General features: G+C 32.9%; 2 protein-coding genes across 2 annotated transcripts; one reads left to right on the top strand and one right to left on the bottom strand.

Annotated features, from left to right (window-relative positions):
• The first annotated feature begins 2339 nt into the window (after positions 1–2339).
• LOC110784636 (probable polygalacturonase At3g15720) lies at positions 2340–7881 on the top strand. The gene is made up of 9 exons (XM_056836285.1): positions 2340–2384; positions 2998–3153; positions 3572–3709; positions 4260–4430; positions 4667–4874; positions 5000–5081; positions 6412–6520; positions 6626–6742; positions 7399–7881. The coding sequence occupies exons 1-9, from the start codon at positions 2340–2342 to the stop codon at positions 7627–7629; spliced, it is 1257 nt and encodes a 418-aa protein (XP_056692263.1). The 3' UTR covers positions 7630–7881.
• A 263-nt stretch (positions 7882–8144) lies between these two features.
• LOC110785315 (7-deoxyloganetic acid glucosyltransferase-like) lies at positions 8145–13844 on the bottom strand. Its single transcript, XM_021989755.2, has 2 exons — positions 13180–13844; positions 8145–9313 (listed from the first exon to the last, which is right to left on the bottom strand). Exons 1-2 carry the CDS (start codon positions 13748–13750, stop codon positions 8355–8357), a joined length of 1530 nt encoding a protein of 509 aa, XP_021845447.1. The 5' UTR covers positions 13751–13844; the 3' UTR covers positions 8145–8354.
• Between the last annotated feature and the right edge of the window lie 168 nt (positions 13845–14012).

The following is a 14012-nucleotide window of genomic DNA, read 5'->3' as shown; positions in this document are numbered from 1 at the left end:
TGGAAAGCACTTTACCACGTATTCGCTTATATAGTTCCATGTCATGTTGAGGAAATTAAACAACAATACATGGCTGCATAGCATGTCTTAGAAGCAATATCGATCGAATGAGAAAAAAAGGAAAGTAATTAATTAATTGGCAAACAAATGAAAAGAAAAAGGAAAAAACAAGGAAAATAATTAAGTTGACGAACTATATTACATGCATGATCGGACCAAACTATGTTTAAACGGTTTGGTGTTGTTTAGTTTTCGGTTAATAATTTTTTTTGTCAAAGTAATTTGTAACATAAATGTTTAACTAAAGACATTAATTTTTTTTGGGAAAATCAATATATTGAAGAATAAATCATATAAATCAACACTAATACTTTTTGGGTCAATGTATATTGGATATAATTCTTTAGAGAATACGGAGTACAAAAGAATATTTTATGCATAAGATGGTTTATTACGATTTGCGTTCGGTTTGGTTTGTTTCAATTTTTTGGAAAACCAAACTATAAATTGCGATTTGAATTAGTTTTCCAAATCAAACAACTAAAAAATGGTTTGCATGGTGTGGTTTACACCAAACTCTGAAAATCCCTAAATTACTTAGATCGAGATGGAGAAGAGAGACAATTGATATGGGAAAAAGGTATTGGAGGTAATGAGTTCAACATGTTTCATGAATTTCAAGCACTGTTTAAGGAAAGAAGCAAGTTTGGGTGCTTTATTTCTTTATGCGTTTTATTATTTTCTAGGAAATAAAGTAATTAATTGAATCACTAAACAAATGAAGTACACATATGGAGGTGTTCAAAGTACTTTTTCATTAGCAATTACTCATCTTATCAAATACGGAGTAATTTGGGAATTTACTGATTACACTTTAATTTATGTTATGGGATAATAACAAAAGATTAACTTTAAGGGATAGGTTGTTACTGATTAAGGTCGTTTATTATTCGATAAACTAAAATATGATACATTTTGGGTGTATCTATGTTAGTGGTTGGAGACTATTGTAGGAAGAGTTAATAGAATACGATTCTCTTAAACTATAAAACATGTCGTTTTAATAAAATTGTACACCTACATAACCATTCTTCGTTTATAGGCAACGTCTCTCCATAATTAGATGCACCGGTTCTTTTTATTGATCCAAATAAAAAAAAAGGGCCGGTGATTTTAGTGGTTGGTAATATACATACTTAAAAATTTAGTGTTGGATCTTTTTTCTCAATTACTTATATCTCTCAAAATATTATTCTGTTACGCAGATAATGGTTATGTCCAGAAACATATCAATTGAAATTAGTGAAAAGCTAATGGAATCTTTTAAATGGAAATGTTAATATAATCCAAAAGAATAGTTTAAACCAATATGCAATGATCGCCAAAATCAATTTTGTGACAATTTTTTTTTTAAAACAATAATGGTGCTTATGAGTTTTATCTTTAATAGGAGGACAAACTAAAATTATAAAATGTATCATGTGTGATTTGGGATCATATTTTGACTAAAGAATTATGTTACATGTTACCTAATTCTAGAAGTAATCATATGTTTATAATTGTATTTAAAAGAAAGACTAAAGTAAAACAGGGGAGAAGTTGAACTTGCAATTATATTCCACATGAAGTTTAACATAAATCTTTTGGGGTAGATTATTACACCCTTATGCATTTTCCGTTTGATGGTATTTTAATTTTGTTGTAAAGTTAATTGGAAAACGACATTTGAAGTTGTGTGTATTGTTGTTATTTTATGAACTTAACATAACTATAATACTTTTATAGTTATCCCGTGCATTAGCACGGGCACAACCTAGTAATAACTTACATACTAAAAATTCCACCAGGAATGACATGTGTCATTTCATGGTGAGCCCTTAATATTTTTATATTAAATTATCTAATATGGAAAGTATTATTCTAAAGGTTCAAACATATCCTAAAATAACCTGATATGCATTTCATAGAGGATCAAATAGTTTCACAAAATATTATATCAGACATTATATGGAAATATTCAAAAAAAAGTAAAAAAAAAGTTTATTAAGTTAGAAAAAAAGAAGCGCATTAAAATATTGCATCACTATATTTCTAATCATCTGAAAGAATAATAATACATGTAAATATTGCATCAGATATACATAAAGAATTAAAATAAAATCCAAGTTTATTTGATTTCATTAGGTAAACTTTTATTATTATTTAAATACTAAAGAAGTGAATTTATTATCATTCGTGCATGCACGGGTTCTGAACTACTTCAGTATAGTATATAGTATAAATGGTGTCCATGGCAACGTGATCCATCCATGTGTTTCTCATGTCAAGCCACGCTAACAATGGGCACTCTCACATTGGGCCCAAATATCGTGTTGGGCCATATTGTCTTATATAGTTGGGGATGATGAATTGAATTGAAGATTGTACATTGGACTAGAACTCAATTTTTTACGTTAAAGCCCAAACCAATCCAAAATCTAGTTACTATGAATTTGTATCCGTTTCACAACAATGTCTTGTACTTTTGTGATCCGTTTTTGGTAATAATATTGAACACATTTGTTAAATTAATTTATTATGTGTTGACAAGCTTTTGATAGCAATTAAGATAATTAATGTATCGTTTTCTTTTGCTTTGATGCGTTAGTTTTAGAATTTACTAATATTTCAATGTTTAATTGATTATGTCATTTTATTGTTGACTAATTAAATTTGTCATTGAACCTAAACTAATACTTTTACTATAAAAGCAATGTTATTAGTTCATGCTATAGACGTACAGTTTTAGTAGTTTGTCACTTGATCAATACAAGTACGCTCTAAATAATTGTTATTGCGTGTGTTCTTGGTCAGCTCATATGGTACGACTCTAATTAATCTGCAATTTATTGTCTATTTTTTTCTTACATTGTTGTTCATGGTCGAGAAACTAACTAACCCACGTAGATAATCTTCTAATGTACGTGTGTTCTTTGGTTGTTAATTTTTCTTATGCAGGAGTTTTTCGTCTTAATTGTTGTGTATGTTCTTCTAAGTGTCTCCCAGCTTATTTTTTGCATCCGCACACCGAATGGTAGTATTCTTACTTCATCGTCACAGTTTAACGTGATGAATTATGGAGCCATTGGAGATGGCTTACAAGACGATACTCCTGTACGTTTCTATTCAAACCTTTATGTCCCCGAACCAATTAAATTGACGTTGAAATATTTATTGGAAATTTGGTTGTTAATTATGAATAGCTATTGAATAGTACAGATTCAACTGGTAACAAAAAAAGATATTATTGTGAAGCATATACAAATTCTCAATTGATTTCCTCAGTTTTACACAATTTCTCCATTAATTTTGATATAAAATTATTATTAAAAAATTTGAACATATTTCAATTCATTAGTTTTAGTTTCTCAGTGATAACGTAGTTTTATTATTGCAACATGTCAAGGTTATCAAGTAATAGGTAGTATTTTTGTAGGAAAATAAAAGTCAAAGACTTGTTAATGTGACCGATAGAGGAAATATATTTGACGTGAATCTTTGTTTTGTATGCAATATGTTCCAATTGTTAAAGGCATTTTCAAAAGCATGGGCAGACGTATGTGGTGCTATAGGTGAAATTCCTACACTAACGATACCAGCAGGAAAGACATTCCTATTAACTCCAATTTCTTTCCATGGTCCTTGCAAATCAAGCAACATTCACGTCGAGGTAATTACGATTCTATACTCATACTACTATGTTGTAATACACGTGGAGTATGTTTTATTTAAGAACTAGATTAAGTCAATTGCGTGCACGGATATTCAAAAATTTATTATTTGACATCTTTTTTTATAAAATATTTATCCTTTAAAACTAATGCGTTTAATAAATTTTGAACGTACTCATTTAATCATCCAATGTGTTTTCTATGTTTAATATAATAATTTGACCAAAATATTCGATGTGCTTAATATGTTGATTAAATATATTTTATATTATTGATATGAATACTCCGTATTTGACTAAAATATTACCAAAATCGTCTAATACTGATATATTTTATAGCCTTATAATTTTTTCCATACATAATCAGTTTATACAAAAGTATGAGAAAATAAAATAAAATAAAATAGATATGTTACTTTAGGAAATAGGTTATTGGCGGGAAAATATTACACCAGGAAGTGACATGTGTAATTCCCGGTGTCTGTTTTAGTATAATGTGGAGTAATAGATATATCATGCTAGCTAAGCTAATTGACATCCGTAATGACAGATCCAAGGAAAATTGGTGGCACCGGACAACCGCGGTTCATGGAAAAATTGTGAAGCTAACTGTTGGATAGTTTTTTCAAGCGTAGAAAACCTCATTGTAGACGGATCAGGAAAGATCAATGGCACAGGCTCAATTTGGTGGCAAAATAATGACCCAACAACCCGTGATAATGTTGCTATGGTATGTTTTTAGTACTATAAATATTTCAATCCCATACATTTACTAATGATGACCGTCATTATATTACAGGGCGATTTGTGTGACCTTCCCAAGGTAATTAAAATTGAACCTTTCGTACATATACCGATATACGTGTAACATATGCACGTGCATTTTGTTTATAGGATTATTCAATATATCGTTCTTTATTTTCAGTTTTCTGATTAAATATCGTAACAAAATTTCAGGCTCTATGTTTGATAAATTGCAATGGTCTTCGATTACAAGGATTAACGCATGTAGACAGTCCCAAAAGTCATATATCGATTAGTGGTTGTAACAATTCAATTATCTCTAATCTTCAAATAATGGCTCCTGAAACCAGCCACAACACTGATGGAATCGATATTATTTCTTCGAATCGTGTTCATATAAGTGATTCCATTATTCAAACAGGTAACTTTATCTTGATCAACTAATGTTCTGATATCTTGCTAATTCATAATACGTACGAACGTACTCATTATATAACTTCAATTTTACTAATATATTGAATTTGTTTAAATTACATGATTAATTAGGTGATGATTGTATAGCAATAGGATCACACACATCATGGCTTAACATAACTGGGATAACTTGTGGACCTGGCCATGGAATAAGGTTCGTAAATCTTAGTAATTACATTTATATTAGGAAAAATTACTTTAAATAATCCAACCTTTTGGCAATTTTCCATTAATAATTCAACATTTGGATTATTATCTATTAATCCAACCTTTGCACCTTATTAACTTTTATTGCACCCAGATGTCCGTTTACCTGTTAACAAGGTCACCCTCTTATTTTTATTAAAAATAAATAAATAAAAAGCTTTTAGAAATACAGGATAATTGTTTTTTATTCAAATTCAAAAAATTAAACTCCTCCTTTCTCTCTTCTCGGTTTATTCCTTCCTTTGTTCCCCAAATGAATTTTCACCACCTTCATCGATGATCCATGCCAGCCACCACCTACGGCGTTTTAAATTATCGTCGTCGCTTTAAATACTCAAAGCCCAGATTCGCACAAGCCAACAAATATCCGATATCCAGATTTGCAAAAGGCCCGAGAAAATCAAATTGGGGAAAAAATTAAGGTTCTTGTTCAAATAATTTGGGGTACATTCTGAACAATTTGGTTCGCATTAGGCATGAATTTGGGTATTTTTTTATTTCGATCAAATAAATAGTTCTTTTACAATTTGGTAGGAAATCAAAATTTGGGTGGGTTGGAGCGTTGGTCGGCATCGGCGATGGTGCTTGAAGGTCAACTATGTTGGTGGTTGTTGCGGCAATGACGAAAGTGGTTACTAATTGTTGCTTCTGCTTTTGTACTTTGCTTTCTTTTGGGTTTCTGGGCAATCTATGTAGATTTGGATGAGAAAATGTAAGTGATTGAATAGTGCATAAAATCAATTTGTTGTGGTTTATTTTAATGATCAGATGATGCTGACGACAATGGTGGTGGGAGTGAGTAAGGTTGGGGGTGGAGGATGGAGGAGAAACAGGGGATATGGGTGGTGGAGGAAGGATGAGAAAAGATGACAATGGTGGTGAGATTAGAGTGACTAAGGACAGAGAGGAGGAAAGAACGAAATACAATAAATTAAAAAGAAATTAAATTATTAATTTAAAAAATAAAATAAATTATGACAAATGGCTGTATGACACGTGTATAGGTTACCTGATGTATTGGGTTGGTGACCGGTTGGGTGCAATAAAAGTTAATGGGGTGCAAAGGTTGGATTATTAGATAATAATCCAAATGTTGAATTATTAATGGAAAATCGTCAAAAGGTTGGATTATTAAAAGTAATTTTTCCTTTATATTATTGTATATATGGCGTATATATAATGTCGAATAAGAACTCATTAGACCGTCTTTCTGTCTTTTATAGATTTCCCTTATTTACACTGGACTATAACATGCAATACCATGTCTTTTTGTACAGCGTCGGAAGCTTGGGAAAAGAGGGTGAAGATGCTAAGGTTGAAGAAATTTATGTAAAAAATTGCACTTTTAAAGGAAGTTTAAACGGTGCGAGAATCAAGACATGGCAGGTTAATAAACATCATACTATGTATAATTTGAACGAGAAATCTTTACACACACTGATTTCTTAAGACTAATGCAGAAGATGATTTTTTTTTAAATATTTTACACAGGGCGGATTGGGTTATGCAAGAAACATAATATTTGAAGATATCCCTCTGATAGATGTTGGAAACCCGATTATTATTGACCAATATTACTGCGACGGTGCTAAAAATTGTGGAACTGCGGTAATTAAACTTTAAATCTTAATTTTAAATAGCGAGTCTTTTATACTTCTTCTGTTCTATTTTAGTTGAAACCTTTCCTATTCATTTCATTTTTTTTGCAAAACAAATGGATAGGTAGTAAATTACATGCATGCCCCCATTTTTAGATATAAGGTAGGTGATTGAATATGGATAAAGGTAGTTTGGTAAAGTTGCCAAAAAAAAGAAAGGTTACAACTAAAAAGAAATGACCCAAGAAAGAAACGTTGCAACTAAAAGAGAACAGGTTAACACAAATTCTTATTTACTTGGGGTGTACGATAAATATTGTACACCAAACTTAAAGTTAACGTAAGATGCTTAAAACTTACCCTTATATAGGTAAAGGTTTATTTTTTAGTGATAAAATTTTTCAATTTAATAAAAAATATTTCTTCAAAATTACTAATAATGTATAAAATTAATAGTTTAACCCTTTAAAATGTTTATCTATCAACTTTTTTTAAATAATATAAAAGTTACAAAAACTGGGTAAAAGTTGGAGAAAACTGAGTAAAAGTTATATTGGTGTACAATAAATTTATTGTACAACTTATTCATACAAGACCTTTTGACAGATTAAATAAAATATACGTACAGGACACAACATTTAATTATTTTATGTTTTGTTTGTAAAGCAATCGGGTGTGAAGGTAACGGGGGTGAGCTATAGAGGCTTCCATGGAACATCAAAAACGGCGGCCGCGATTAGTTTAAACTGCAGCAGCACGGTGGCTTGCACCGGCATCGTCATGGAGTCCATCAATATAGTTTCTTCAACTAGTTCATATGATACGTATGCCGTTTGCATTAACGCTCAAGGGAAACAATCACTTGTTGCACCTCAAGTGCCTTGCCTAACTCATTGAATTCTGAGATTAGGATAGCTCATTATTTGTAAGTCCAGCTAAAATTAGCTGGTAATCAATAAACATAAACATTAAATCTTAGTTGTAATTTTTTGAGATTAGGCTCAAATTTGCCTTTGATCTCTTCGATTCTGTATTCACCAATTTTTAAATGGACTTGGTCCACACTAAAATTTATTGTGGATCATGTCTTAAAATAAAGTCAACAACTTGTTACTAATTTATTTTGGCATTTTATTAGGATTATTATGAAAAAATATCAAATTAGTGTCGTTGATACATGTTGTGTGCTTGAATAATGTGAATTTAAGTCACAATTCATTTTAAAAACATAGGGTTATTATACTTCAAAAAATGGTTGCTATGTCTAAAAATTTTGGTGTTTCGTTAATTTATTATTGTTACTATATGAACAGTAAAGGTCACTATGAGTGTAAAAATGGTGCTAGAGAAAACTTTTGATTTTGGTTCCACACTAATATTATTGTGGACTAGGTCCACGCAAGAATAATCCGTCTGTATTAGGGTCCCTTGTTTAAATATAAAATAAGCAAAATCAATGGAAGTTCTACATTCATGAACTTAATCAGTTTCCGCTACTTAGTTTAGGCTCTGTTTTCTTCACCTTATTCGTATTATTTATTAGACAAGAACACACCAAAACAAGCAAAAAAAAAATCACTCACAACAAAACATATATCAGACAAGGTGAAGAGAACAGAGCCTTAGTAAGCATAATTCTGTGTAGGAAATCTCATGTACACAATGTCGTCGATTAAACGATTCAAACTGTTATAAGAAGATCCACCTACATCCACAGCTTGTGCAGCCAACTTAGCCATAACACCTGCCCTAGCTAAGAACTCTTCCCTTCGAGTCGTTCCCATTAGTTCTTTGATCATCTCCTCCACCACAACTCTATCACATTCATCCTTATTCATGTCTAATCCAATCTTCCAAACCTCGGTTACAACCCTACTATTCACTTGTTGATCCACAAAGAATGGCCAACAAATCATAGGAACACCTCCAACAATACTCTCTAACGTCGAGTTCCAACCACAATGTGTCAAAAACCCGCCAATTGCTTCATGCCCTAACACCTCCTCTTGTGGTGCCCAACTCACCACACAACCTCTTTCCTTTGTGCCCTCTACAACCTCAATCGGCACGGCCGCTTCTTTGCCGCCTTCGTCGTCTATTATCGAACCGGGCCTTCGAACCCATAAAAACCTAGTCTTGCTATTTAACAAACCATACCAAATCTCCATGAGTTGGTCCTTTGTCATTGACGCAAGGCTACCAATGCTCACAAAGAGGACCGATTTCCGAGGTTGGGCATCAAGCCATTCCAAGCATTGTCTATCTTCTTGCCATAGAGTATTCGAAATTGACTTGGTTGATTTTTGTTTTAACCTACACTTGAGGTTTAAATGGAGAGGTCCAATGTTGTACAGATTTGGACATAAAGCTCGTAAGTTATGGAAGTAATCACCTTCAAGTTCATCAAAGGTGTTGAGTATGTGCCCTTGAGCTTTTGGAAAATTCTTAACTTGGTTAAGTACAAGTTGTATGATAGGGTTTTTCGGGTCATAAGCCCGGCAGAAGCTTGGAAGATCGCGGCGTCTTAAGTAAGCTTCCATTCCTGGTACACTTGTTATTGCTGCATCTAAGTCATTCTCTCCTAGATACAAGTGAATTGACAAAAATGGTGTAAAGATCGAGCTAAAGACTGTTGATAAAGAATTAAACGTTAACATAAGAACAAAAAAACCTTCTTGTTGACTTTGTGAAAGTCTACTTTGAGATCCCAAATTATAAATTTTACACAATTCTTTTTCTAGGTAAGAAGAATGCTCTCTACAAAGCCGGAATCTCGCACAAGTCAATCTGACTCGTTTAGCGGGCAATTAAGTCCTTAGAGAATAGGGAGTACGGGAAATCCCAACCACAAAGTGCCCAAAGGAGGTTGACTACACCGCTGGTCACCCGCGGTTTTTTGCCCCATACCCGAGAAAAAATACTATTTTTTAATGCGTTGAAAAGTCAAACAAAGTACAAAGTATCGGCAATAATGACAGTGATTAATACAACAATGACAGTATTTTAATACAACAATAACATCATTTATGCAAACGATGACAAAACTTATATACTCCCTCCGTATTTTAAAAAGAGATACACTTTCCCTAAATGACCGTATTAAGGAAAGTTAGACAAATACAAGGGATCCTGAGAGAGTGTTTCATTTGGTGTAAAATATTTTTCTATATAATGAATTTTCTATTTTCAATCACTTTCTGTTGTTTGTTTTGGCAAAAAGCGTAAAACTATTTTCCAATAATGAGAAATGGAAAGAAAACATTTTTCGTTTGAAAAGAAGGGAAATCACTTTTCTTTCTTATTTTCTTTTCCTATTTTCTCATCAATCCTCACCCATCTACTCCTTTTTCTTATGAATTCTCTTGTAAGTAGACAAACAACGGAAAACTAGTTTGAAATTTATATTGTACTTTTCCCTGAAAAATCATTTTTATTGAAAACGTTTTCTGCAAATCAAACATACCTCACTAAAAAATAATCATTTTATATAGGCGAGAAATATAGTCTTTGGGTAGTCCAATTCTATCACAAAATTATAATTATAGACAAACTGAAACGGAAATAAGACGTCTCTATAGTGAGCGTCTCATAATTTTTGAGACGAAATTTTGGCAAATCCATTACAAATTTGAGATGGAATTTTTAAAATTTCATACGAAGTCGGTGGTGAGGAAGGTGATCGATGGAGACGGTGGCGTGGCTTAGGGAGAGGATGAGATCGGTTACCTTGAGCATACAGTTGATAGGACCTTGGATTGGTAAGGGGAAGATCACTACGTGTGGTGATGGTGTAAGGATCTTAGGACCATACTAGATTAAATCCCGTGCACGTACGGATTTTGATAAGTTTTTTCACAAAATATTTAACTGAATATCTCCCAAACTACTTCATATATAGTTATAATATTTTTAACATACTCGTTTAAATTTATTCATCTAATATTCATATTTAAATGCTAATATGATAATTTCACCAAAATATCGAGTGATATATTTTCCATTATTAATATAGCAAATTGACTAAAATATCACCAATTTAGAATAATTATTATTACGCTGTATCTATTATTGCCATAATTTATAAACTAAATTTTGTTCCATACATACATAGTTTATAAATAGGGTAGAGAATAAATATGAAATCAAACAGATACACTTTTTTTTGGGAAAGTGGTTTTGGCGGGAAAAAATCGCACCAGGAATTGACACGTGTCATTCTTGGTGTCTCTTTTAACTGAATATCTCCCAAACTACTTCATATATAGTTATAATATTTTTAACATACTCGTTTAAATTTATTCATCTAATATGCATATTTAAATGCTAATATGATAATTTCACCAAAATATCGAGTGATATATTTTTCCATTATTAATATAGCAAATTGACTAAAATATCACCAATTTAGAATAATTATTATTACGCTGTATCTATTATTGCCATAATTTATAAACTAAATTTTGTTCCATACATACATACTCCCTCCGTCCCGGAATACTTGACCTGTTTTCCTTATCGGGCCGTCCCTTAATACTTGACCTGTTTCTAAAAATGGAAATATTCTAACAATATTATATTATTTCTCACTCCACCCCTATTAACCCACCTACCCCCTACTCCATACAAAAAATAATTAAAAATTCAACCCCTACTCTCCCCAACCCCACCTCTTAACACATTTTCCACTAACTACATTAAAATAATACCCCACTATCAACTACTACCTATTAAATTAAATAAGTCAATTCAAGTACCTTAAACTCTGTGCCGGTCAAACCGGGTCGAGTATTCCGGGACGGAGGGAGTAGTTTATAAATAGGGTAGAGAATAAATATGAAATCAAACAGATACACTTTTTTTTGGGAAAGTAATTTTGGCGGGAAAAAATCGCACCAGGAATTGACACGTGTCATTCCTGGTGTCTCTTTTAGTATATAGTAATATATAGTAATAGATTTTGTTAGTTTATCTTCCATTTTTAGAAAATGTATTTAATTTGGTGTTTAATTGTTTGGATTTTGTCTGTACTTCTTTATGAATTTTGATGCCTAAGAGTACTTCTATATCTTAAACTCTTAAAGTATTGTCCTACGGACGTGTTGTGTGTTGTGTTGTGTGTTGTGTGTGTGACTTTTTTACTCCATGTGAAAGTACTTCGTACATCGTACTATCTCCGTTTCAGAAAGTTCTTTACGCTTTGGAAAATGTGTCCAAAGTATAAAAACGTTGACCGTAAATTCTCACCACTATATACATAAAAAAGTTACATGTAAGATCTTGTTAAATTGGTCTCGGAATGTATTTTCAGAATATCAAATTTTATAATTTTTTCCAATACGAAATTGGATATATTAGTAGTTAAATATTGCATTGGAGTCCGTGCAAATAGTAACTGTAAAGATCTTTTTGAAACGGAGGTAGTACATGACAAGTAAGTTATTAGGATAAACAATTATTGAACAAGTAACGTAATTTCGAATAATTGGGAAAGTCTAATAGTTGATTTCTTCTATGAATATGTTTAGTATGACTTAGTTTATCGCTTGGTGTAATTGCTAAAGATGACACTAGGCCGAGAAACGACACGACCCATCACAAAAAGAAGCACGTTTCGACTTGAGCACGGGGTCATGAGCCAAGACATTTTTTTTTGAAAAAGTATGACAAGACACGGCTTGGCTCGGCAAAACATGTTAAATTGAGTAAAATTAGACTCGGGCACGACGATTGGACCGTGTCTAGACCTAATTTAATTTTTCGGCTCAACCCGTCACGTTACAAATAGGATTGGCGTAGACCCACAACTGTTTTTAGTAATATTGATACCTTCATATTTGATTTTTACCAACTGAGGGCTGTGTGTGTGTGTGACATTCCTTATCATTCTTCCCATTTGCAAGAGACAATATTGAGCATCTGTTGGAGCAAGTGGTCATCGTTGAAAACACTAACTCACATATAATTTGAGACTAATTCATAGAATAGATAGAGAGATCTTGAATAACATATAAATTGGTGGGATACTGCACTTATCACCAAGTGATTTCAGTACGGAATTGAATTGTATGTGATCAGACTCTCCTCCAATATTGGGCTCCACTTAGCCCATTGAACAATCATAGATGGAAATAAGTTTGGGCTTGAATGATGTAAACGGGAGAGATTATCATCATTATTCATGTGTATATACGCACGAATAATCCAATTAAGCATGTCAAGTAATGAAATGCATACTCCCATTTCTGAAAATTCTTAACAATTTCATTATTTTAGTCGGTATCTAAAAAAAACTCTTAAACAAATTTCATTTACTATACTACCCCTCCGTTTCTGAAACTTTTATTTTTATTGTTAATAACGAAATATATCACTAGCATTGACTTGGTACATGAAAAAAGAGTAAAAGAATTGAAGGGTAGAAAAGCTTGGAAGTTGGAACACACTAACCTTGAAAAGGGAGGTCACGAGTTCGAAGCATGTTAGGAACACAAAGATAAGTCCAAAGACCACAAGGACTTATCGTTTCGAAGTAAACAAGTGGCACCCCTAACTCTTTAGCTACATCCACCATACACCCATAAAACCCATCCGCAATAATACATGTAACCGCCTTCTTCAACCCCGGCTCCGCCGCGCCGTACGCCAGCACCGCCCTTAGCCGGCTACCTTCTGCTTGGGCCTGACCTTGTAAGGTGTTGGTCATGTCAGCAAGTTGGTATAACCCTCGAGGATTCTCATCATCATCACCACCATCCCCGAGACCATCGGGAACGGTCTCGAATCGGAAGTTTTTTCCGAGGCGGGCAGCCGTAGTAGAGTGGTGAATAAGGCGGCGGTGGATGAAGTCGGTGACGACGAAGGTGACGGAGACGGCGGAGTTACTTAGGGAGAGGATGAGGTCGGCTAGTTTGAGCATACAGTTGACCGGGCCTTGGATTGGTAATGGGAAGATCACTACATGGGGTTCTGGTATTGATGATGTAGGAGAAGTTTTTGTAAGATGATATTGATGCTCCATTATTGTTTCTTAGTACAAAATGTGTTTGGCTTTTGTTAATTTCTTACACTTTATACTTTAGACTACATATGATGTTTATGTAAGGGAATAAATCACACTGAGATTCTATTCTTTTTGGTGGGCCTGAACATCAACAATGTCATTACAAATTATAAATGAAGTAATTAAATCTCTGACCTATCATACATTGACTCTTAAAAGTAGACTTTATTGGGTACGAATTATAATGTTCTTACGTAAATGTCAGCCAATTTAGTTGTTC

Source organism: Spinacia oleracea, chromosome 2 (assembly GCF_020520425.1).
Source record: "Spinacia oleracea cultivar Varoflay chromosome 2, BTI_SOV_V1, whole genome shotgun sequence".
Classification (NCBI taxonomy): domain Eukaryota; kingdom Viridiplantae; phylum Streptophyta; class Magnoliopsida; order Caryophyllales; family Amaranthaceae; genus Spinacia; species Spinacia oleracea.
Note: the sequence above shows the minus strand (reverse complement) of the source record. Positions and strands in the feature narration are given on the sequence as shown.